The sequence below is a fragment of the Ochotona princeps genome, chromosome 4 (genome assembly GCF_030435755.1).
Source record: "Ochotona princeps isolate mOchPri1 chromosome 4, mOchPri1.hap1, whole genome shotgun sequence".
Classification (NCBI taxonomy): Eukaryota; Metazoa; Chordata; class Mammalia; order Lagomorpha; family Ochotonidae; genus Ochotona; species Ochotona princeps.
In genome coordinates, this window is record NC_080835.1 from 42254152 (window position 1) to 42282088 (window position 27937).

A 27937-nucleotide genomic window follows, 5' to 3' on the forward strand; every position below is an offset into this window, starting at 1 on the left:
TCAGCTGATCTGAAGCCAGAAATGAGGAGTTTCTTTGGGTCTCCCAAGTGGGTAAAACGGCCCGAGGGTTTGGCCATCATCTGCTGTTCTCACAGTCCATGAGCAGGAAGCTGGATAGAAAGTGCAGCAGTTGAGATACAAATGAGCACCCCATATGGGATGCTAGCACTTGTAAGTGGAGGATTAGCCTACTATGCTGAAGCACAAGCCCCTTAAATCCTTCTCTGCTATTCCTCCTTGCATTATGATCCAAACAACCCTAAAGTTCTTTTCATTCTTCCAGTGTGGGACGCTTTTGTCTTTCCCTGTACACTGTATGTGCTATTATTCTATACAGGCAGGCGTGTCTGAGCTACTCTGACTCTCAGTGTAACATACCTTCCTCTGAGAAGCTGTTCGTGAATGCCACTGCCATCTCACTCAGGCCCTAAAATGCCGGTAACAGCCTTGGGACTAAAGGGAAGCAGAGCTGACTCTCATCTTTTGTGAAGTTGGTTCTATTTAAGATAATGCGGAGAGAAATAGTGCAAATTTTTGGCTACTTAAGGAATTCTCCAGATTTCTTATAGAAATAGAGAAAGCAAATAGCCCCGACAATTAACGAATTAGAATAACAGAAAATAGCTTTCAAATAACAAATTATAAAAGTAGATCTATAAGGACAGTAAACATACAAGTATATTATAGCACTAAACTATCTGTAATACTAGTGACTAAAAGGCAAGCTCATGGTGAAAAAATTTGAAAAGTTTGAGTCAGTAGTTACAAATTAAGGTCAAAATTATGGCTAATTGCAACTTCTCAAGTTAGATTTCATCTATTAGTATTATGTATTATGTGATATATGCTCACATACGCTTTCTATTATAGTTTCAAAGAGATACATTTGGGCTTCTTTGTATTAACTATTTTGATACATGTTTACTATTTACTGAGGGTTCAGTAATTTAGGAGTTATATAATTTTAAAATTAGTTCCCAACAATAGTATTTTAATAGAATCAAAACATGTTTCTTTTGCAACACACATTGAAAATATAAGCTAAAAACTGCAATAGAAAATGTTAATACAACAGAAAATACAGAAATCTGATTGAATCTGAATATACCTAATGCACATGTATGAATATCACACACTCACGCATTCTAGAGAGAAACAAATTGCAAATACATTTATGCAGGACACAAAGAAATCTGAGTATATATGCACAGGATATATGTACAGGACATACATATATTTTTTGAGTGCAGACTCAATAATTATTTAAATTTTTATTATTTGCTAGTGTATGGTCGGACCAGTTTACAAAGTGTATGCTAATAGTAGCAAAACTGACAAGAAGAAACTTTACACATAACCAATATAATAAATAAGCTTAATGATTCACCAAATAATCAAAGTATATAGGATCAAAAATGCCAGCACTTCTATAGATCATTAATGGATTGTGATAGTTTTCAGATAAACCTGATTTAGATAAGAAACTGCCTGCCAATATTTTATTTTAAAGGAAAATATCTTCATCTACAGAATTCCTTTGATGTAAAATATGATAGCCTCCAATAATAATGTAAAACATTTGTCTGCCATCCTGCTATCACTGTGGCTGCTGCCTAAATCTTCAGGTATTTTATACGACAAAGGTGTATATTTGCTCTTTATCTGTGATAGAATTAGTGTCATTTAAATTTTGTGTTAAGGCAAAAGACGGCTTCTTTTCTTTAACTTTAATTAGTTTCAAATTCATTTAAGAAGGAAGAAAATTATATACATTTCATGAAAAGTTAACATTTAAATTAGGATATTTTTTTCTCACAAATCTGCACTGTTTGCATCAACTAAAAATTTAAAAATAACCAATCCTGAGCAAGAGTAAAAAGAACAGCTTTGATTACAGAAGAAAACTCCTTCATTGTTAAATATAAACAGCTTTAAAATTCAGCTACAAAACATGAAGTTGGTAAAACTAGAATTCAGACTTGTGATGTCAACGCCAAACCTGAACATTCTGAGTGGAAATAAAACATACATAGTAGATAATACACAACAATAAGAAGCATCAGAAATTGATGAACCTGAATTTTGTTAAATATCACAAAAGTTGCTCAGTCCTTCACGGATAAACCTAGCTGGGAGAACAGCACTGAACAGTGTATTGCATAGAGCAGAAATCGCTCATGAGGGCAATGCTGGATTCCTTGTTAGATAGGCACAGGCATTTTTTGTTTTTCTCAAAACATTCAAGAGATATACAATACTTATTTGAGAATACTTTTTCATGAAAGGAAAAAGTTCTGGTCACTTTGGAACTGAAGTAAGTCACTTGAATCTTTAGTTTTATAGCTAGCCCCTCCCCATGGAAAGAGCTCACTACCCTCCAAAAAAGCAGCATGGCGACGAAGTAGTTTTGCACGCCAATGAAGGTGTTAAGGAAGGGCTTGCAACATAGGTGAACTGAATCCTATCTCTAAGGATGATTGTGGAGTTCAAATAGTGAAAGTGCACAGGAGTGGGCAACTCCAAGCACAGCCAGGATCCTCTCACAGTATTAAGGCTTATCCACAAGGGAATGGTCATTTAAAAGTCAGCACAGTGAACGCAAGGCAATGATCTCTGACCCTGGGTACAGCCCAATGGGCTTCTTCAGTGTAACATTTCTTTCATTCAAACGGTTGTTCTTCCTCTTCGTCTGCTTCTTCAATGACCTGAATGTCATCTGCTTGAGGTAAGGAAGCATTCTCTACCTGCAGTTTATTACCCTCAGCTTTACATTTTTCTTCTTCCTCAATTATTTCCTTCCATATCTTGTGGTTTTCAGTGAGGTTATGTATCAGCTGACAAAATATCCGCCGCCTGCCTTTCCTTCTTTGTGGTTCTGTGAAATACAAAACAAACACATCCTCATCATAACAGTGTGATTCAATCACTCATTCAACAAATGCAAATATCTAAATGGTTATAGTCTAGGTATTTTCAAATTTTGTATTGGGACACTGTGGTTTTAGAAATAGTCAGATAAAAACAATCCTTGTACTAAGAAGTTCATATTCTAGTGGAAGGATCTAGGCAGAAAGAAATATCTAGTGTTAGATGATTTTAAGTGTGATGAATGAAAAGTAAAACAGAAGACTGAGTGGAAGTGAGGAAGGGAGGATAGTATTGAAATTTCAAATGAAAACAATTACAGTCCAACGTGAAAGGCTAAACTTATACATTTTTTTGTTTGTTTTTTTTTTTCATTTATTTGAAAGGCAAAAAGACCAAGACAGAGATTTTGAATCCACTGGCTCATTCTGCAAATGCCCACGACAGCTGGATGTAGGCTAGGCTGAAACCAGGAACCTGGAACCCAACCTGAGTCTCCCAGGCTGCTCGGGGCCCAACTACTTCAGCCATTGCTTGCTGTCTCCCAGGGTGAGCACTAACAGGAAGATGAAAGTGTCTACAAGGGCAGCTGGACATGAACACAGACACTCCAGTAACACACCCCAGTTGTAATACCACTGTGCCACATGCTCGGCCCAGCACACCATTCTTATATAATGAATTAGAGACACTTAATACCATTTTGATGAGAATAATTAACTTTTAGAACCCATTCAACCTTTCCCAACTCATGCTCAGATGTTAAGTGTAATTCTAAATATAAGATGTATGTATGGGAGGAACAGGAATCTTTGTTGTTATCATATCTTTTGTGACTTATAGCCTGCTTAGAAAAACCAAGTAGGTATATTTTGCACTATTTTTAGATACAGAGCCAATGATTGATTTTAGCTATAGTTACAAGTGATGAATTAGTTTTCATTTCCATTTAAACACATTATCTTATTCAGGGGAAAATGTCATCACAGTTTGATCGCTGAACTTCACAACGTCACACATGTTCTTCCTTTGGTGCTAGGGAATACAAGTTTTCCTGCTTCCTACTACTTTGATCCATTTTTTCAAATTTATAAGCAGAGCAGACAAGTGGACCATGTTGGATGTTGAACTCCTCGCCTGCCTGGTGGGGTTGGGCACACTGTGTGTGAAGAGGGATGAGATGAAAGTGGACTAGCCACTAGAACTGCCTACCCTGCACATGAAGCCTTACTGTGCATGCTCAGGGACCTGTTGAAGAGCACTGACTGGTAGCACTCCAGAGATGCTGCTTTAAATGAAAATAAAATTGTTCACTGTTTGACAGCATTAACATAGCACCAAGTACATCCCGCTTATTTAAATCTGAACATTCACCCAGTAGTTACCCTAGATACAACTGCTTCATCTGTATCTATGAAACAAGGATCCAAATTCAAGTTAAGTAGACATTCTTACTGGGATTGAGACTGTCTTCCATGTCTTCATCTTCTGTTTCTAATTCTTCACCATCTTCATCATCACCACTCTCAGTATCATCATCCTCTTCTGTTTCTACCCACTGACCAGGCAGCAAGCCAGCAGCATCGTAGGAGTTACACAGGGGACCCACTATGTGGCTGATAAATGATTCCTGGAGTTTTGCTAGTTGAGGAGAAGATCGATCCATGAAGGGACTGATAGGTAGACCAAGATGTGCCTCTTCGTCTCCCTGAATATTTTTAAAAGAAAAGCACAGCTTTAGCTGTTGAAAAGACAACCACTGAGTTTTGCTGTTAAATTGCCTTGAGCCTTTTCAAAAACATAATCTACCTGGAAATTATTTTCACAAAGAGACTCCACTGCAAGTAACATTTCAACTGTAAGAATTCCTCTATTATTTGGCAAATCCTAGAAAAAAACTTTATACCCTCACATTCTGTCAACATCAACCACTGTGGTTGATATTTAGTTGATAATAAAAATTATAAATATAAGCACTTCTACTAAGAATCTCAAAATTCTGTGATTTCACATATACATTCTTTTCCTCCCAGGAGTGAAAACATACTAGTGGAAACATTTTATTAGTATATTTGTACCTTAAATGCACAGAGCTAAATTTTGTTCCTTCTCTCTTTTTTTTTATAAGTAGTAGAGCCCATTTATAAATCTAAATCACAAAACTCACTCTGTGAAACAAACAAATTTAGAAGTGCTAAAGTTGAAGAGAGGATTCCAGGCCCAGAACCCCAGCTGCCTACATTCTTACACCCTCTCGCTGTGACTTCTAGGGTAACAAAATCTGTTTTGCCACAGATACCTCTGTGATGTTGGACAAGCTCTATGTATAATTTCACCCTGAATGAAACCTGAATACTAAGCTACCTTACAGGACTGCTACGAAGGTGATAGATGGAATTATGTAAAACTGTACAGTTTAAGTATCAGGTACATATAATTGCTGAAAATATCACTAATTTTCTATTCATGCTATTCTATTTTTCTATTTTCTATTCATACTAAGACTCACTTGTGGCCATCTTGATTTTTACCAACTACTAAAGGCTAGCCAGAATTTCCAAGGAATGTAATTCCAAAATTAAGAAGGTGTGTTTGATATTTTGGAGATAATGAAACCTGCATCTGCATGGGAGACCTGGAAGAAGCTCCTGGCTCCAGATTGGCTCAGCTCCGGCCGTTGCAACCTCTCGAGGAGTGAACAGCAGACAGAAGAACTTTCTCTCTGTCTCTCCTCTCTGTATATCTGACTTTCTGATAAAAATAAATAAAATCTTTTTTAAGAATTCATTTAAAAACACATCTACAACCAACCAATTTTGGACAAATGAACTAATATCTTTCCCTAAACAAAGGAAAATCTTTCCAACAAATGCTATTGGGAAAAATAGATCTTCTCAAACTTAAGTTTGAAACAAGACCTACACCTTACACCCTATACAATAATTAACTCACAATGGATCAAGGATCTAAACCTAATTTCTGAAACTATCAAATTACTATTGGAAAATGTAGAGAAAACACTGCAAGATAGTAGCCTGGGCAAAGGCTTATTGGATAAGACACAGACAATAAAAATAAAAATGGATAAATAGAGGCAAAATGTGATTACTCAAGTTTCCACACAGCAAAGTGAAGAGGCAATCAACAGAATTGGAGAAAATACTTGCATACTATGCATCTGATAAAGGATTAATATCCAGAACATCTAAGGATTTCAAGAAATTCAGTAACAAATAACTCAGTTAAAAAATGGGCAAAAGATATGAAAAGGCATTGCGAAAGGAAACACAAATGAATGGACAGTCACATGAAAAAATCCTCAGTATCACTAGCCACGAGGGAAATGTAAATACAAATGACAATGAGTATCACCTCTTTCCAATTCGGACGGCTGTAATAAAAAAATCAATACATGACAGATGCTGGTAAGGATGTAGAGATGCACTCACTGTATTGGAGGAATGTAAACTGGTACAAACATGGAAGCTATCCCACTCCTGGGAATATATCCATAGCAAATAAAATTCGAATATGAAAGTGTTACTTTCACTGCCTTGTTGCTAGCAGTCCAATTCAAAATAGCTAAGCTATGGAAATAAACTAGCTTTCTAATTCTTTTACTCTGTAACTATTGCCCAGTTCAAATTTCTATGGCATACTGGTTAGAATTTCGACAGCAGGATTGGAAATGGATTGAGTCAAATATATTCTGAGCATGCCAAAAATCTGTTAAAGAAACATTTCATCTGGATAAAAATTATTCTGTTGGAGATTCTCAGGGTTGAAAGGGATCTTAGCTTCATAGTTAATCTTTACTGTTAAACACCAGAATTCGGCCAATCTATTCTGCTATTTTTTGTGTGTTTGAAATTTTAGCAGCAAAGGTAAACAGCTAAGAAAATACTAAAAGCCAGAGAAAATGCAACAATTTCTAGCAATTTTTAAAGTCACGCCAAATTTCCAATACTTCATATAGTTATTCGAATCCCAAACAGTAGCATCCTCACATGCAAGCTCCTAAAAATTGCCATTCTCATGTTTCAACTTACCTGTTCATAAAATTCATTGACAATGCCTTCTGTCCATTTCAGATGCAAGTCCCGAACTTTAGCTGGGCCATTGATATCTGCCAGTTTAATACACACCTGGCATACCAACAGGCGATCGTTTTCATTACTCCATTCTATACCATTGCTATTTACATCATTGGCCTATTTTGGAAAAGCAAAATTATTTTAAGTTCTGAGGGCATGAGAATTTTTTTCATTTTTTGAAATAATGATTGTTTTGCTTTTGCCAAGTTATTTTTAAACAGTTTTTTATGTAAATGACAGAGCCTTTTAGTAAATGCTTCTTTTAATCAGTTTTTTTTTTTTTTACCATAACATGGATTTCTATGGGTTAAATTTCCCTTTGAAATGTCACTATAATTTTGTTTACTGGAAACATACCTTTCTAAAAAATTAGACCAAACCAGAGTTTCAATATTTGTAATACCCAAAGGCGATCCTAATTTATCTGTACACACATATGTATTACATATATGTGTATATATATATATACATATAATATAAATCAGTACAACTTTCTATTTTTAAAAAGAACACTGAGGAATTAAGGAGAAGTTGTATCTAGGTAAAAAAAGGTCAAATTACATACTTAAAGAACTCAAGTCTTAGATCACAGACGCTGACATTCATATTATAAATCCTGATTTTAAATCTTAATTTAGTAATTCAATATACAATACTGGAGATATAATTTAACAGTTTTGAATCTAACTTTCTTCATATATGAAATAATTTAACCATACTGCCATAGCATTACTAAACTGAAAATGCCTAGTTCATTAATAAATGAAAAATGCTGGTTCATAATAGTAATTAACATTTTTATTTAAATACATAATTATTATTTGTTGGGCAAATTGTATGCCTTTCAGATCTCAAATCTCCCTTTATGAAAAACGAAGAAAATGAACTAGATCATAACTTTGGACGTTTTTGGTGTGATAGCTACTTTGGAGGGCACTAAATCTTGATGCCAAAGGAGAATTCATGTAACACTAGCACAAAAAAAAATATTTAAAAGGAAAACTCCTCGAAGAGCAGGATGGGTGGCTTCGGCCCACCTCTCGGTGTTTTCCTAAGAGATTTTAGAAGAAATCTTTGAGGAACACAGGTTCAACGGTGTTCCTACAAAAGCTGATTTAAGCACTTAAATTAATTCTTAATAAATGAAACCAAAGGCTAATAGACCTACACAACTATCAAATGGCCTAACAACCATCCCATTTTCTCAACCATTTTTATAAGTATTTTTTAGTATCAGGACAGCAGCACATATATGGGTTTCCTTCCAGGAGCTTAAATCTAGTACTTCTGTGTCGACAGTTTCTTTTCCTGTAAACCGCACTTTCCTTTGGTTCGTAAAGGCCATTAAACAAAGAAACAGAAGGTTCCTGTGATGGCTAAAGAGGAAACATCCTTCTCTCAGGAATGTGAAGCAGTGATTCTCATTTTTTTTTTCACGCCAAATATCTGAATGAGAGAACACACCTCCATTAGTACTACTAGCAGTCTAGGAGAGTGGTTGTCCCCTACTGAGGACAGTTCTTTGTGGGAGGCACGTTGACCTTTGTTCATTTTTCCATAGTACAATGACTGCACACAATGGGCAATCCCAATAAACAGTTGTTGAATGACTGTATTTTTCTCAAGTGAAACTGGGCGCTTATGCCCCCCTAACAGCCAGTTAAATAGTCACTATTGTGAAGTTTAATGACAACATAGACATGATACTTGGTTTCTTAACATATCTAAAATTTCATATAATGACTTACTTGGCCCCATGCACAACTTTATCCAAAGTCTAGTAAAATCTTTTGATGTAACTAACTGATTTGTCTCTATGTCAAAAGACATTAATAATGCAAGTCAATTGAAAGCATAGCAAGCAATCATGTTTTAGGACATTTTACTATAAAAAATAATAAAAATTTTAAGATTTAGGTTTATTGGAAAGGCAGCTATACAGAAAGAGAAGAGACAAAGATCTTCCATCTGCTGGTTCACTCCCCAAGCGACTATAATAGCCGATGCTGAGTCGATCCAAACACAGGAGCCTCCCCTTGGTCTCCCATGCAGGTACAGGGTCCCAAAGCTTTGGGCGGTCCTCCACTGCTTTCCCAGGTCACAAGTGGGGAGCTGGATGGGAAGTGGAGCAGCTGGGACAGGAACCAGCACCCTTATGGGATCCTGCGCATGTAAGATGGGGTCTTTAGCCACTAGACTATCACATGGAGCTCAAAAACAAAACTTTCATTTTTAACATACACATACATGAATGATAAAATGTAGATACATATATCATTTATATATTATCACTTCATAAGAAGTCATATCCTACCAACGTTTACAAACATCTTTTATCACTAACACTGATAATAATGATTTTCATATTTTAAACTAGGCACTCATTTGCAAAAACAAACCTTGGCATTGAATTCAGCAAGGAAATCAAAATGCTTTTTAAGATCTGTGGCAAGAATTGCTTCAATGACTAAAAAACGAAAGCGCTTGAATTCCACATGATCAAGATTAAGAAGGAAGTTGTATTCTGGCCGAGAAAGATAGAGATTCCAAGCTGATGCAGCATGATGATTTTCCAGAACAGATCTGTCGTTGTACAAAACTGCCTAAAAAGAAATAATTAAAAATGAGGCAAAGATACTAAACTTGAAAAATTAATACAGCTGGGAGCATGCTGTCTTCTTACTATACTTTCCTTACCATGAAAATGAAGACGTATGGTTGACCAGTTGGTGGCATTAAACTCTTCTCTCTAAAATACACTGGAACTATAGCGAATTATGTTGCCAACTAATTATAGTTATATTATACAATAACAATTATTACTGATTAGACCACACGAAGCATTCAAAGAGAAGAGAACCGGAAGTATGACCCAACCACGACAAGCTCAGGCTTTCACAAGAATCTTTATCTCACAGGTATAAACTAAAGAAGGCCTCCAGATTTTGTTTTGGAGGGAAAAACTGAACATTTTAGAAAAGGTAGGAATATTATAGAGCATGAAATTCAGGAATCTTTAAAAATTCAATAAATATTTTCTGAATTCCTTTTGTGATCCAGACATTGTTCTAGGTATTACAAAAAGGAAAAAAAAGAAAAAAGAACCCTGCCCTCACATAACTTTTTATTCCTTTAGCAGTGACATATAATAAACAAAATATATAAATAGTATCTAAAATGATTATTACAGTAGAAAATTAAGCAGGGAAAGAGCATAACAGTGCTACAAAGGAAGATTCAAAATGTAAGAGCTCTCTGGGAAAGGGGAATGGAAAGTACAAACACCCTAAGAAAGAATGTATCCCTGATCCCGCCCTGGCTGCTGCAGCCGTCTCAGCTGGAATGGAGTATTCTTCTCTCTTACTCTTGCTCTCACTCTGCCTTTTATCTGCCATTCAAACAAACAAATGTTATTGGTTAAAAAAGAAATCAGGGATTCGGGCCTTGGGATCGGGGGCAAATGCCGCTCCTCACAGTGTGGCGGCTGTGGGGGGTGCCCCTGCCGGGTCTGACCCAATGCTGGGGGCTCACGCCAAAGACACTGCCACAAGGCAGTGAACGAGTCCTCAGCCTCACCCAGGGCGGCCAGTGCACCATGTGGTTCCAGGCTCTGCCTGCTGGCTGCCCGGGGTATTGGTTGTCTGAATCGCTGCTTAGGTAGCTCCAGGTTGATCCCACTGTGCTTCTGGGATCTCAGTCAATCCTTAACATTCCCAATGGCGGTAACTCCTCCTTTGAAGAAATTGGTAATGGAACAGAATGTACTGGGCAGTACTGAGCAAACCTTAGCCTACAAGCAAAACTAGAAACCAGCATGGAGCACAGGTCATGCCGAGCCATGCTCTTGCACCTACTGGTCTACTTGAGTCAAGGACACTAAGTCACACTGTCTAAGGCAGAGGCCAGGACAAGTGAGGGACTGAGACAAGCTGAGTCAGAGCAACCACTGGCAGGCACATGATCTATGGCTAGGAACAGGCCCAGTTGGGGAGGTAAGGGGACACCTTAACTGGGTTGAGGTTCCCACCAAGGGGCGCGTGTGCTGGAATGGGGTTGCGTTCTATCTAGGAAACAGTTGCAATCTCCCGAGGCACTAGTGTGGGCTGGGATTGGATGCACCAGGCCAGGCCAGACCCCAACATCATCTGGTGTCCTGAAGAACCAGGATGGATGTGGGACTGACTAGGCTGGGTCTCGACCCCATACTGAGCCATGTGTGAGCTGTATGTGGGTATGGATGAGCCATGGCTGGGCTGAAACATCCAACAACAAGAACCAGAACGGGGTGAAAGCAAGCCAGGAAAAGCCACTGTTCCTGCTAGGACAGGAGGTGAACTGAATAGGGCTGGCTCAAGGACCCCCTGGTATGCGCAAAAGAGCCAAATGATGCAGATCTTGTGAAGTATGTTAATGACTATATTTTATTGGAAATGGCATTGGAAATTTGGAAGCGGGTGATGCAACTCACATTTAACAGGTAACTCTGGCTGTAATGAGTTGCAAACAGGAAATGAGAGCAGGGAATAACCAAAGAAACTTATTAAGAGATGATACATTCACTATAAAAAGGTGAGAGACCCAAGTGCTTGATCTCCCACCTTCGGCCTCCAAGATTAGAAGGAAGTGGAAACGGACAGCAGAGCATACTGACACAAGCAGCGTCTCAGTCATCAGGTCACATGCCCATCAGAAATATATTTTTCCAAGGATAAACTTTTATTTCGGGTGATATAAATAAGATATGAAACAAACTCTTGACTCCAAGTCCATAGTATTTCCTACTGTTGCACTATTGTCCACGTCTGATTCTCTGTGAAGTATGATTTTCTTTTTTTAAAAAAAAAGATTTATTTATTTTTATTGGAAAGGCAGATATACAGAGAGGAGAGACAGAGAGGTAAATCTTCTGTCCGATAATTCACTCCCAAGTAGCCGCAATGGCTGGAGCTGAGCCAATCTGAAGCCAGGAGACAGCAGCTTTTTCCAGGGTGCAGGACATGGGTGCAGGATCCCAAAACTTTGGACCATCCTCGACTGCATTCCCAGGCCAAAGCAGGGAGTTGGATGGGAAGCGGAGACCACCGGGATTAGAACCGGCGCCCATATGGGATCCCGGCGCTTGCAAGGGAAAGGACTTTAACCACTACGCTATCGCGCCGGGCCCATGAAGTATGATTTTCAAAGATTTTGAGACAGGTGGAATGGGGCAATTGAGGAAGGGAAGCATCTGCTCCTCAGAAGGTCGTTTCTCTTCCAAATTTTAAAAATGAGCAATGTTAATAAGTAAATTCTTCAGAAACATTTTTTGAAAGTTTTTCTTATTATCATTTTATGATACAGTTCCATAGGCTGGTATTTCCCTCATTCTAGCCCCAATTTCACCCCCCGCCCCCAACCTCAGAAACTTTTCCGTGGGAATCATAACACGTTAATCAAATCTCTAAATGAATCACATGGCTCTTAACTCATACTCACACAAGCACGGATCTATCTACCTATCGCTCATATTTTAAAAAGTTAGAGTGTCTAAAAGAAATGAAGGTGAAAAAAGGAACATAGGAATGGATACAGAAAATGAAAGGATCTGAACTGAGGCTTAAAATAGAGTCTTGGGGGAGGGGGCTGTTGTGGCACCGTGGGACAAGCCAGTGGTTGAGGGTTGAGATGCACATGGTTCAAATCCTTGGTTCCCTGTTGCCATGTGGGATAACCAGTGGAGGTCTGGACTCCTGGCTTCCACATGGCTTAGTCCTGACTGCACAATTGGAGTGTCAGTAGCAGGCAGGAAATCTCTGTTTCTAATGTTTTTTCTTTTTTTTTTAAAGAGATAAAAGAACATTTTTAAAAGGTGATAAAGAAGTAAAACTAATTCAGCAACAGTCAGTCAGCAGCTACACTAGAAAACATTGGATTTGAAATATACAGATGACATATCAGGAATCATCAGCATAAGCAAACACAATTTCACTAACTTTTACTTAAATGTATGTACTTTGTTTCAAGTCCTAATGTTGGAAGTTATTGCAATTATAGTATTTGTTTACTGGGAACTTCTATCTACGCAAATTATGATCCTAAAATTTTTATACTTTTTCAGCTATACTGAAAAATAAAGCTATACAAGATTTTTTATTTATTTTTATTGGAAAGAGATAAACAGAGAGGACAGACAGGGAGATCTTCCATCTGCTGATTCACTCTCCAAGTGGCCGCTATCATCAGAGCTGTGCTGATCTGAAGTCAGGAGCCTGGAGCCTCCTCTGGGTCTCCCACTTGGGTGCAGCATCCCAAGGCTTTGGGCCATCCTTGACTGCTTTCCCAGGCTACAAGCAGGGAGCTGGATGGGAAGCGGAGCCAGTGCCCATATAAGATGCTGGCGCATGCAAGGCGAGGACTTTAGCCACTAGGCTACCACACTAGGCCCCTAACACTTTATTTATTTACTTATTAATTTGTAATGGCACAGTGAGAGAGGGGAACAGGAGAGGACGGGTGTGGGGGAAGGGACAGTGAGATCTTCCATTGGCTGTTTCACTTCCCAAATGTCTACAACAGTGCACAGAAGTCAGAAGCCAGAATTCTGAGTTTTCCACTTGAGAGGTAGCAGCCCAAGCACTTGAGCCAACATTTGCTGGCTCTCGGAACTACTAGCTGGGATTTGAATTAGAAACTGAAACAGGATTGCAATCTAGGCACATCAACAGGAAATGCAGGCACCCTTACCAGTATATTAACTCACTATGCCACTTCGCCCAACGTGTATACTGGAGATTCTTCTTACATATAGCAATGTACTTAGAGCTAAGAGATTTAAGGCCTGTATATTAAGGCACATCTTAGGGTAAAGAAATAACAACAATAACAACAAAAATGAATGGATTCTTATCCATTACAAGTACTTTAGCCCTGTTCATACCATGCGCACAGCCAGAAGAAACATAAACTGGATCAAAAACAAAAATATTGACATCAAGAACTCCAGAATCTCACAAAACTGAGTTATTATTTCATGAAACAGTTGTTATTTTCTAGTTGACAACATGTCAAGTCATGTGTTATCATCCAATTCATCTCAATGCAGAACGTTAGCATCAGATACTATGGCCAGCAGATTCCACTGAGGAGTATGTAGGATGCCTTCAGGATGCTTTTTTTTTTTTTTTTTTTTTTAAAGATTTATTTTATTTTTATTACAAAGTCAGGTATACAGAGAGAAGGAGAGATAGAGAGGAAGTGGAGCTGCCGGGATTAGAACCGGCAACCATATGGGATCCTGGCACGTTCAAGGCGAGGACCTTAGCCACTAGGCCACGCCTCCAGGCCCCAGGATGCTTTTTTAAACTTTCAAAAGTATATGCTCCCTACCTGTGGGGCATTTGTAGCCACTAGAAATGCATTTGTCCGCCCTGGGTGATCATAGTCATGCATGGCCGCCGCCACATACAAAGCCATCAACTCTAACGCAGGAATGTTTGAAGACAAGCAGCCATAGCTTTCATCTGGAACACAGCAGCTCTTCGAAGACATGTATGCAGTTCGCCCAGGGCTAATCCTGCCATCAGAATCTGAGGAAAAACAAGGAACAAAAATAAACCAGCATTAGCACATAATCTTCACAGCAAGAAGGGTATTTCCCAGAGATGTTATTTATTGATTTAACTAAGGAATAGACTCGGTGGATTTTAAAGACTATATTCTTTCAAAAGTGTTAAATTTGATCCTGGGTTTATTGTACAAGATATGATAGGATTTTCATGATGGCTAATGCTCTCTTTTCCAGGCTAATAATTTCAAAAACATCAGATTTCCAAATATTTATTACTTAAGGGGTAGAGATAATTTAAGTCAGGATATAGGATGTAACAGAAATATCAATACTTGGAATAAAGTTTGTTGAAAACAGCCAGAGATTTAGGAATTTAATGAATTGTCATATTAAACTTTTCAATGTTGCTTTTCTCGATGATGTTTTTCAGATTTCACCCACAAAGATTACATATACTTTGAAGCTCCAACTCTAACTCCTCTTCCCCTTTTTTGTGTCCATGGTACTCTTTATGATTGTATTTGATGAAGAATATGAAAATGAGGAAGCATGGAAAACAACGTAATCCTATTTTATTCTCTTGTTAGAAATAGCATGTTTACTACCCACACCGTACTTCTGGCATTTTTAAACCTTATCGTTGATTTTTTTTTCTTCTTCCTTTCTTTTCTCTTTCTGTGTGTTAGTTGCTGTTATCTACTTAATCACTGTTACTTTTATATTTGGAGTAGACAGTAAATAAAACTCTAAAAATAACAGGGACACAAAATTTCCTTAGTTATATTCATGAGTACAATTTGAAAATAATGCCCTGGCCTGTCAAAATCCAAAATGATATTTTAATCCAAAGTTAGCTAATTCAATATTGTCATCAAAATAGTTTAATTTTAACATAATGATTAACATATAATTAGTATATAGTGATACTTATAGATATCTTATATTTTCATGTTGCATATAATTTGCATTTAAGTTGATTTTGGAATAGCCAACATAGAATTATGCTAAAAGTAAGTATAAAAAGTAAAAATACAGTTAAGTGTATGGTCATGATACAGATACACATTTAATTTTCTAAGGGAAGGCTTAATCAGTATCAATGAGTAATTCTAATTTTCTTATGCTAAATTCATTCTAGAGACACATAAAATTGTAAAAGCATAGTAAAAGTTCAAAACTGGCAGGAGACATACTTTTGATTTTAGTAATTACAATGCACCTATTAAGATCTTAATGTGTTTATATAAACTGAACAGTTAATAGTACAAAAAAGGAAATTAAATGTTACAATGGTAGAAGCCATTTATTTACTTCCATTCAGTACTTGATCTTTTTAATTTGCTGACTTATCCAGAGAATTCACACATATGTGGAAATTAAAACTTGCTCCCATCCACCAATGAATGGTTCAAAGAGAAACCAAAATGAAAGTTAAAAAATATTTTAAGGAAAATGGAAAACATGGTATACCAAAACTTGTGTGATGCCGCAAAAGCAGCTATAAGAAGGACATTTGTGGCAATAACTATCTACATTAAAAAAGAGGAACATCACAAATAAACAAAGTGCACATCTGACGGGACAAGAGAAAGAAGAATGAACCAATCCCACTCAAATCATAAGAACAGATGAGATAATAGAGAACAGAATCACAATAGAAAAAATAATGAAATGAATTGGATTTTTAAAAAACAGACAAAATTGGCAAGCCCTTAGCTGCACTAGCAAAAGTAAAATCAGAAATGAAAGAGAAGACAATCCACGTGATACCAAAATGGATAACTTTTTCATAAAATCTGCAATCTACAAAAACTGAAATATGAAGAAATAGAAAATCTGAAGAGAAGTATAGCAAGTAAAAAGACTGAATCAGTAATTAAAAATCTCTCACTGGAAAAAACTAAGACCTAATTATAGCTAATTCTACCAAACATTTACAGGAGAATTAACACTAATCCTTCTCAAACTCTTCCAAAGAATTGAAGAGAAAAATATTTCCAAATTCATCTACAAATCCAGCATCTCCTTGATACCAAAGCCAAATGAGGACACTACAAGGAAAGAAAAATTAGGAACCCACATACCTGATGAACACAGATGCAAAAATCCTCAACAAAGTATCAGCAAACCAAATTCAACTGCACATTAAAAGGATCATTCGTCATGGTCAGGTGGAATTTTTCCTTGGGGTACAAGGATGGTTCATATGCAAATCAATAAATGCGATACACCATTTAAACAGAATAAAGGACAAAACCATATACTATCACAAAGAACATCAGACAACATTCATTTTATAATATAAACTCTGAACAAACTAGGTATACAAAGAGTGTTCCTTAAAACAATAAAGATCATATATGGGACTCCCTCAGTTAACATTGTACTCAGTAGTGAAAAGCTGAAAGTTGTTTTTTTGTTTTTTGTTTTTTTGCTTTTTTTTTTTTTTGTTAGGATCAGAAACGACGCAAGAATGTTCACTTTCGCTACTTTCAATCAAAACAGTTCTACAGCTCTAGTCAGAGAAAGAAGTAGAAGGCATCTAAATCACAAAGGAAGTTTTTAACTGTCTCTGAAGATGGCATGGCCACACACACTTTTGTAGAACTGAAATGAAATTCGGTAAGTTGCAGGGTACAAAATCTACATGTAAATATCAGTGGCATTACCAAATGTGAATAATGATTTGTTTAAAAATAAAGAAAGAAAACAATCCCATTTAAAAATTCCTATAGAAATTTAGGAATAAATTTGCCCAAAGAAGTAGAAGAACCCTTGTACATAGATGTAGAGTCAATGCAACACCTGTCAAATTCTAATGGGTACCTTTCATTAACTAAGACAACACAATCCTAAAACTCATACGACATCACCAAAGAGTCAGTGTTGCCAAAGCAAGCATGAAGAAATAGAATAAAAAGGAGGGCATCAAAACACACTGTAAATTACAGATATCAAACTGCATAGTATAGGCACAAAAACAAATATAAAGACCAGTGGGACCAAATAAAAGCCCCAAAACAAATCTACAGATCTATGGCCACTTGATTTTGCACAAAGCTGCCAAAAACACCAATGAGAGAAAAGACAGTCTATTTAATAAATGACTGTTCTAATGTAGAAAAATCTGATTAGACCCTTATCTCACCCCATGCATCAAAATAAACTAAAAAATTATTAAAGATTTGAACAAAAGACCTGAAATTAAAAAAGAAGAAGAAGAAGAAAACATCAGAGGCTTCTTAACATTAGTCTGGGCAAAGACTTTTTCAAGTATGACCCCAAAAAGCACAGGCAATAAAAGCTAAAAGTAGATAAAAAGGATTGCATCAAACTAAAAAGGAAACAATAGAGTATAAGACAACCTATGGATGGAACCATATTTGTGAAAATATCTAGTAAATGGTTATGATCCAAAATAAAGAATATAAACAATTTAATAGCAAGAAAATAAATAGCCAGTTAAAAAAAGGGAAAAGGACCTAAAAGACATTTCTCAAAAGACAGTAAATAGCCAGGCCAAGAAGTATATGAAAAAAGTCAATATCACTAATTATCAGGGTATTGAAAATTAAAACCACAATGAGATATCATCTCATATTTGGTAGGATGGGTATTAAGAGGCAAATGTTAAGGATATGGGAAACAGGGACATTTTGTTGGAGGGAATATGATTATTACTGCATTATAGAACCAGTGGGGCAGTTGCTCAAAAATTTTATATTAGAAATACCAAGTGATGTAACAAAGCCTTTTCTCAATATAATCCAAAGGAAATGAAGCCCTCAGCTCCCAGAGTTATCTGATTGCAACCTTATTCACAATAACTGATATACAAACTCAACCTGGGTGTCCATCAGTGGATGAGGATAAAGTAAATGTGGTATTGGTACACAATGAAATACCATGTCAACCATCAAAGAAGGGAAGAAAAACCCATTATTTGAGACCAAATAGATGAACCTGGAAGGTGTCATGCTAAGTGAAATGAAGGAACCATACACATAGATGAACGTTGTATGACATCACTTCTTTACACACATTAGTATGCTTTTCATTACTGCAATGAAACTTTTGAGGCAGGCTGATTTTATTTTTTAAAAAGGTTTTATTTAACTTACTTGTTTTAAGGCCTGAAAATATAAGTAACATGGCATATGTTCTTGTGAGGGCATCATGCCAAGTACAAGAGCACATGTGGAAGAGTTTTCATCACCAAATACAAGGTCAGAGAGGCTGGGGTCCCATAAATGCATAAAAGGCACACCCCCAAAGAATGTAGGGACCTCCCACCAGGCCCCACCTATAAAAGTTTCACATCGACTCCACCGCTACACTGGGGACCAAACTTTTAACACATGAATCTTTGACAATTTGGATTTTTTTTTTTAAAGTCAGAACTCACAGAAGCAGAAAATAGAACTATGGTGATTAGGAGATGGGGGCTTGGGAGTTCAGGGTTATGTTAGTGAAAGGAGAGAAAGTTTCAGTTAGAGTAGTCAGTTCAGGAGATCCAATAGAAATGATGATTTAACTAATTATGTTTTATATACCTAAATTTTGCTGAAACATAGATTTCAGGTTTTACTGCCACAAAAAAATGCCAGGTAATAGGTGAGTTAATTAGTTTGAGTTACTAATTTTCCAATGTACATATAGATTAAAACATCATATTATACACTATAAAATACATAATTGTGTCAGTTAAACTATTTTTAAAAGTAAAGTAAAAAGGCAACTGAAAGAATGGGGGTAAAGAGCTGAAAATCATAAATTAATAATGGTTTTTAATCCAGAATACATAATCTTTCAGTACAATGGTAAATACATATATGACCCAATATTAAAATGCAAAGAATGAATAGATATTTCTCAAAAAAAAAGATATGCAAAAGGCCCATAACCACACGAAAACATGGCTAAAGACAGTCACAAAAAGGAAAAGGAAAACCAAAATGACATAATTTGTTTTACCAGAATGATGACCGTATCAAAGAGGTAGGTAAATAGCAACACCAAGAATAGGAAAAAATTGTTGGTGAAAATATAAAATACTGCAACCAACTTTAAAGAAATACTTGGATAATTCCTCAAAATGTTAGACACTCTTAAACCTTATGACCCAGCAATTCCACAACTTCATAAATGCCAAGGGAAATAAAAACACATGTCCACATGAAAACTCACACATGAATAATCAGAGCAGCATTATACATAATATCCCCTGAGTATAAAGAATTCTAGTGTCTATCACCAGGTATTGCATTATAGGGTAATGACAAAAGGGAAGAAAAAACTGTTTGAAATGCAAAATAAAAACATCAAAGCAATGAGAAAAAATTATATATATATATATATATATCGCAATCTTTATTTTTGTGACTAATCACACTGTAGTATTTGGGATTTATTCTTGGGAGTTTCCTAACTGGCAGGCCCCCACGATCACCAAGCGGGTGAAGTGACGGTGTTCAGCAGCAGCCAGAACCACAAGAGACATATGGTTTATTGTAATGCAAGCACAAACTTACACAGCCTAAGAAAGAGGGGAAGGCAGAGGAACATCTCCTGACAGTCTTCCCACCCAACAACAGCGGTGTAATTGGCTAGAAGGCACATCTCTCTCTCAGGACCCTCCAATCATGTCACAGGTCACAAACATGACTCGGGGCTGGCAGTTACGCTGTGCGTTACATATACCAGGTAGGTTGACAAGTAATGTGGACCACACCTGAATTCTCAGAGTTGCTTATCAAGAAAGTCCCAGCACAGCTCATCCAAGGACAGAGAGGAGAGACTGGGGTGCAGCTCACCCTTCTCGCCTGTATGACCAGTGATCAGGCCAGGCTGAGGTCTTGATTAGCAGAAACAATTGTCAGGGGTTTCCCCTGGCGACAAGGTGTGCTGTATGTCTATGACCTCCCACATAGGCCAAACAGGCAGAGATCCAGGGGCGATGTCCCACAATTTATCATGTTCTTATCTCACTACCCATTCCATGTTATATTTATCCTTACTCAAACCTGTGTTGATCACAGTTCCTGCCTAGTAGGTTTTCCACTCTCTTTCCCAGTGGATACAGGAGCACCAAGAAAGCCACAACATCGCATGGGCTCCTAAAATACACCCTCCTACATACAGTACAGATGTATTCCCTGTTGATAATAAGGATGATAATAAGGATCATTCAGGATCAATCACTTGAGCTAATACCTTTTCTTTGTCCATCAGTTCAAAAGGGAGGTCAGTTTTTGTTCTAATCAGGTCTTCAACTGGTTAGATGAGGCCCACCCACTCTTTGAAATCTTTGTTTTAATTATTTGAAAGGCAGAGTGATAGTGCTAGAGGAAAAGAGAGAAAGAGATTTTTCATGTGTTGGTTCACCACCATCCCGAAATGGCCTCAATGCCAAGGGTTTGGCCAGGCCAACACTGCAAGTCCAGAACTTTCCTCAGAGTCTCCCACAGGGTGGCAGGGACCAAAGCGCTTGGATTATCTTCACTGTTTTCCCAAGCAGGGAGCCGAATTGTAAGTAGAGCAGCCAAAAACTTAAATAGGCACTCCAATATGGGATGCTTGCATTGTAAACGGAACTTTAACCTCATCACGGTGGTGATCCTTCACAATATTGAAGACAATTCACTTTATTTAAAGCCCACTCATTTAAATGTTAATCTCAGCTAAATCATACAGTTAAAAAATATCCAAATTAACAACAACTCAGCTGCTGCTTAGCGCATGTAAAATTAATCTTCACAGAACAAATATCCATCACTATGTGTCCTCCCTTGGTGGTCCATTCATAAATCTCTGGCAGAATCCTTGTCACCAATTTGCTAATCGTTTTCTTTCTCAGCCCTTAAGCATGCAAGGAAGTTATTTGCCACTGGTCATAAATCAATGCAGATTCTTCCTCTGTTCATTTTTCTCTTGGCTGAGTGAACAAGCTGTGCTCACAGATAGGATTTATTTTCCCCCTCATCCCTCAGAAGAAATTCTTATGTGAGCTGGTACAGCTGTAATGATATTAGCGCTGGAAAGAACCATGTGTAAACCAGATCACTTGGTCCTTCCCTGAAGTCAACTGGACATAGGGAACTAGCCAGAAATGCAGATTAAAGAGGAGGTGCTAATACACTAAAAGTAAATTCTATAGTCGTCTAAACTCATACTCTACTTTCAGGAGCAGCTCAAAACTAATGCAAGTAGTATTTTCCCTTGATGACTAAGGTTACTGAACTTACCAAATTCATAAACTTGAGGATCAGATGACACCAAGATCTTTATGAGTGGATCAAGTGATTAAACTAGTGTTCATAATCAAGTATTAAAAATCAACCAAAGTGCAGAGGTAATCTGGCAGTGTGATGTATTGTGCACTGCTTTCATCCTCCAAATTTATGCAGGCTTTAATTAAGAGATGTTTCAAGAATTTATATTGATTTAATATTAACATTTTAGTCAACTGATCATACAAAACTATTAAGAGTCAATGCGGGTTGCTCAAGCCAACACACTGAATTCAGAATTTCTGGTTATATACCTATATGAATAAATACAGGATTATTCACAGCTGTCTTCCTTTCTTCCTAGTCTAATCCATTCCACATGTATTCCTCTAGTTTATGTCAACATAAATTAGTAAATAATTTTGTTGCTCAGACTCAATAGCTATTCCTCCAGATCTCTAAAAATTTGAGTTTAAATACTGATCTCAAATAAATGAGCTCTAGTGGAGTAGGAGTAAGAGGTGAATTAGCATTATTTGTGCTTCAAGAATCTCAGCTGAGGTAATTATAACATCCTCAGGCAACCAATATAATGAGAAATGACTGTTTCTCCGAAGGAAAAATTAGAAGAATTTGGGAAGTTCAGAATAATCAGATGAATTCAGGCCTACCCAAATAATTCTGTTCCAACTCCCTGCAGGTCCTTTCTTCCCCACTGATCCCTTAATTATGATACAGATGGGCCAATGAGGCCACAGACTCAAATCTGCATTGTAACTTCACGTAACTTCAGCATCTGACAGCTTTAAAGATACTACCATAAAAAGTTATTCTTTCAAGTCAGTCACAGAAGTTACTTGGTCTCTCAACAAGATCGAAATTATAAAGTTACTATTTCTGTAACACAGTCACAACAGCCGTTATATCCCATAGTTCTTGTTCTTTGTGCTTCCACTATAATTTTCTATTGAAATAACAACATGATCTCTCTTGGTCTTGTCCTATATGGAACATGCATTTAACAACACTGTGTTTGAGAACTCACAATGCTGCTGGTAAAAATTCAGAAGAAAGTAAGGATTACGGGACAGAAAACATATATTGCCTCAAAGAATGTCTAGATCATTGAGAAGAAGCTGATAACAGAAATAAGGTAATTAACACAGAAGAAAATGAGGAGTATTTTATTAGAAACTAAAAGAAAAGGAATCCTTGTTAGGTGGTAACACAAAGCTTGGAGAAATTTTGTACTATGGATAACGTGAAACACAAATTTTATAAATTGTGAACTTAGATGCTTAGCTGAGAAAGCTTCCAAAGTTTTGAACATGAAGCCTGGTTTCTTACTGTTTATTGTAAAATGTGATAAGAGAGAATGAAGAAGAAATTCTAAGAGAGGAAGCTGGGCCCAGCACTGTGAATCAATGGTTATCATGGCAATATAAAACTGGTGAAAATATTGATGACTAAAAGTGAGGTATGACGTAACAAATACTTAAACTGTGAGAGTAGCTTTGGCATTGGGCAATTGTAGAGACTGGAAGGATTTTCCAGAGTGACAGAATCCTTATCAATCAACATAGTCAGAAAGTTCACTGAACTTCAAGCAAGATGAAGAAACAACAAAACATACAATTGACTGAGTAAATCATATTTAAAATGAAAAAATAAAACACGTATTTATAAATAGTAACATCATGTATTTAAATATTGTTTTGTATTCAGTAAGAACTAAGGTTGATTTGTCAATAGAAATCACAAAAATTAAAAGGTAAAAGCATGATTTAAAACATGTTGAAATATGAAGGTATTCATCTAAAGACAATATTTTTAAATATTCAAACAAAAAAAGCTGAACTAAACGATCTGAAGTTTATACAGAATTTCTGGAAGAGATGAACTGATAAATGTATCTTGACAATAGGATGCTGGACTTTCTATCATTGTCTATACCTCCAATGTCATGATACACTTAAATATCAGAATGATGAACTTATGACTGTTGCTGAAGAACTGTACTAGCGTAATAATATAGGGGAAACCAGTGAGGGGCAGGGAGCGGGGAGGGTGGAAGGTGAAACCCCTGAGCCTATGGAACTGTATCAAGAAAAATAAAAAAAAAGAAATGAAGGACACTAGATATAATAAATATAAATGATAGATAGGGGGCAGTACTGTGGTATAGCAGTGCTAGCATCCATTTTGAGAGCCAGTTTGTGTTCCAGCTGCTCCTCTTCTAATCCAGTTCTCTGCTTATGGCCTGGGAAAGCAGGGGAGGATAGCCCAAGTCCTTAGGACCCTACTCCACGTGGCAGACAAGGAGGAAGTTCCTGGCTCCTGGCTTCAGACTGGCTCAGCTACAGCCACTGAAGCCCCTAGGAAGTGAACCAGCAGGTGGAAGACCTCTCTTTCTCTCCTTCTCTCTGTAACTCTGCCTTTCAAATAAAATTTTAAATTATAATAATAAAGAATCAAACTTTTAAAAAAAGATAAAGAGCTGAAAATATAAAACAAATCCCTGAAGCAAATAATGGCAGTATTTCAGACTCAGCTATCAAAGAGTCTAACATTTATGCTAATTAGTATAATAATATTGCATAGGAATTCAGTAAATTATCCATTTATAATCATCAAGTGTTGACAATTGAGTAAATTCTGCATTGCTACATGTATTTCCTTCCCTTTTTGAAGCTAAAATAAGAGAAGTATGGCTGCTATAATTCATTGTTTATGTAAATATTATATTTAAGGACTACGTTTCTGAACAGCAAAATCTGATATTTGCAGAAGTTTTTAAAATAAATATTTAAATAATTATGTGACAATTTTAAACATGTTCCTTTTGGTTCAGAAATATTGTCTATCTTCTTTGAAAATACAATTTATTTGAAAAGCAGAGGAAGAAAGAGACAGTGAGAGATTGAGAGACAGAGAAAAAGAGAAATAGAGAGACTGAGAAATTAATCCATTGGTTTTCTCCCCATGCCTGCCAACAGCTGAGGCTGGATCAGTGCTGTATCTGGAAGCTAGGAATATCAATTCAGTTCTCACACATGAGTGGCAGAAATCCAACTCTTCGAACCACCCACACTGCTTCCCAGTGTCTGCGTTAGCAAGAAGATGCAGTTGGGAACACAGCTGGGAGCTCAAACCAGGTATTCCCAGCACGTGATGTGTTAAACACTAGACTTAATGGTCACTTCCTGAAACCTAATTGCAATACGTGTGTGTGTGTGGTGTGTGTCACATTTGAAAGGGAAATAAAACCAAGAAAGAAATTGCAAATGAATGATTATAGAACATTTGGGATATTGACTACCTCACTGGTGAAAGTAGTAGGATGAGACAGAGAAGGAAATTATAGATACAACAGTAGTAATAGACCTTAACTGAGCTCTTAAAATCTTCATAACATTACTATGGATAAAAGCGTACATACTCCCTCATATTTGCCAAAGTTCAGTTAATTAAAAAATCAAAGAACAAAGATAACTAAGACAGCTTTATTTATTACTCCTAATAAAATAATTATAAGTAAAAAGATAAAAGGAAGTACCTGTTTCGTTTCGTGTTCCACAATCATTGTGAATCTGCTGTAAGCCAGGTATTGGCCGTGTTGTCAGATACCAAACTGCATGGAGGACATCTGTGGCATGTATACGATTGTGATCTAAAGTCACGAAAACATTTATTAAAATGATCATTGTGTCAAGTTCGACATAGGAGATTCTAGAAGCACAAGAATTTTCTTGTCATACTATATCATCATTAATAAAATGTATGAACTTGAGTTTTAAAATTTCTTAGTATGTTAAAAGATCTTGTCTAAAAACATCTACATAAACTATGAAAATATGGTAAAGGGGTCAAAGAAAAGACAGGGTGACCAAGGATATTTGAGAAGTACTGGAAAAGTTTCTCTTTTTTGAATATTTATTTATTTTTATTTGAAAGGTAGATTTTATAAAGAGACAAGGAGAGGCAGAGAAGGTTCATTCCCCCAAAAGGCCACAATGGCCAGAGCTGAGGTGATCTGAAACTGGGAGCCAGAAACTTCATACAAGTCTCCCAAGTGGGTGCAGGGTCCCAAGGACTTGGGCCATCTTCCACTGCCTTCCCAGGCTGTAAGTAAAGAACTGGATTGGAAGGGTAGCAGCCAGGACTAGAACCATCACCCACATGGATGCTACCACCACAGGGTAGAGGAGTGGCTTACTGTGCCACCTCACCAGTCCTAGGAAACTTATCTTAAGTGGTTTCTTGTGGTTTTTAAAAATATATTTTATTTGAACTACAGAGTGGTATGTTTTGATTGAACAGCTTTAATTGAACAGTTATAAATTTTGGATACTTAAAAGTTGAATATTCCTTACCCAAAAAGTGATGCTCAGAAGAGTTTCAGATTTTGGGTTTTTTTGATTTTGGAATATTTGTAATAACATAATGACATATTTTAGTGATGTGACCAAATTTAAACATAAATATGAAGTTGTGTTTCATGTACACCTTGTATATATAATCTGTAGATAATTTTATATAATTGCATGCATGAAACAGTTTCACCATGTAGAATTTTCCACTTCAAACATTTCATTGGTTTCACAAAAGTTTCACATTTTGCAACATTCTTGGTTACAGATGTCTAGGTTAAGAATGCCCAACCTGTTTCCTCCCCAGCCTCAAATCCAAAGGTATCAGACATATCACATATCATCAGTGAATCACTGGCTTACTGAAATGCTACTACATGACAACGCAATGTGGCACAGTGTTGGAAATACAGACTTTAAAAGTAACTAGACCTAGAAATGAAACCCAGCTTTCCTACCCAGATTTGTGATCTTACGTCAGGAAGGGACTTACTGAGTTTATACCTCTCACCTAGAAAAATTAATTTTTCTGAAAATTATTAAATAAGATGATCTACAAGCATCTAATGATTACAGTCATGGAGGGTAGCCAACAAAAATTTGACAATTCAACAAATATTTAGTGCATATCTATCACACAGCATTGGCAGCTGATTTATACTAACTGGTCAGCTACAGACATGACGTAGTGTCAGTCCACCAGTCATCGCCTTTTATTGGTCGCATACTATCTGTGCCGAGAATTCTGATATACTATGTGTTTTACATGAACTATCTTATATGATCACTGCCTATGGGGTAGACGTTAATGTTATTCCTATTTACAAATTTATAAACTAAAGTTTAGAAAAGCTAGACCAAAGGAAGTTTTTTCATCAATAATATCCTAATTAGAACTGAGAGTGAATATTTCTATTTCTTGATTCTGCCTTCCTTGAAGTTCATCTTGAAGTCTTTTGATATTCCCTGTACAAAATTCAACAGCTTTTTGATTTGTAAAAGATTTATTCATCTAATAAGGCAGACAGAGAGAGTTAGAGACAAGCAAATCTCCCATCTGCTGGGTTACTTCCCAAACACCTCCAGCGGCCAGTGCTGGACCACTGCTGAAGCCAGGAGCAAGGGACTCCCTGTGGTGCCCTCTCGTGGATGACAGGAACACATGTACTTGTGCTGACACCTGTTGCTTTCCAGGATGCACCTTAGGAGGAGGCCAGAATCAGGAGGGAAGCTGGCACTGAATGTAAGCACTCCAACACAGGATGTAGGTGTTTCAAGGGACATTTTAGTGAATACACCAAAAGCTTATCTCAACCCTTTTAAAAACGTGTAATAGATTTGCCTTAAATAGTTAATTAATTATTAATTTATGGCAATTTATAATTATTTATATGGTTGATTTCCCAAATGTATCCACATGCAGAGAAACTAATAATGTTTGTCAACATGTAGAGAAACCTGTGTTTCCTGTAGGAAATACAAATTGTATATGGTCATAAAATCAAATTGCCATTTAAAGAAATTCCATAAATGAGAACACAGTTAAAAATAGGAGTTCTGTGAATTCATTTTCAACATTACAGAGGGAAAAGTTTACTGAAGTGCTTGAGTTAATATTATTGAAGGTTTTAAAAGCTAATATTGATACTAAAATTATTATTAATGTAGAATTACACATACTATGTAACGATTACATGAAAAAGCACATTATAAATAGGTGTTTGTACTGTGACCCTTATTCAAAAACCAGATTTATATAAAATGAAAGTCTTAAAAGAATATACAACAAAATTTTAACAGTAGCTGGTTAACTCTAATCAACAGTATGTAGAT

General features: G+C 36.7%; 1 protein-coding gene across 2 annotated transcripts in view; it reads right to left on the bottom strand.

Annotated features, from left to right (window-relative positions):
* Window positions 1-1120: 1120 nt before the first annotated feature.
* Window positions 1121-27937, bottom strand: part of PDE3B (phosphodiesterase 3B) — a 128750-nt gene continuing 101933 nt past the window's right edge. For both annotated transcript variants that reach the window (XM_004593757.2, XM_058663333.1), the window contains 6 exons: window positions 25291-25404; window positions 14325-14524; window positions 9359-9562; window positions 6915-7076; window positions 4321-4573; window positions 1121-2875 (listed from right to left, as the gene is read on the bottom strand). In XM_004593757.2, the coding sequence (XP_004593814.2) occupies window positions 2661-2875; window positions 4321-4573; window positions 6915-7076; window positions 9359-9562; window positions 14325-14524; window positions 25291-25404 (1148 nt within the window). In that variant the 3' untranslated portion in view covers window positions 1121-2660. The remainder of the gene's footprint in view (window positions 2876-4320; window positions 4574-6914; window positions 7077-9358; window positions 9563-14324; window positions 14525-25290; window positions 25405-27937) is intronic.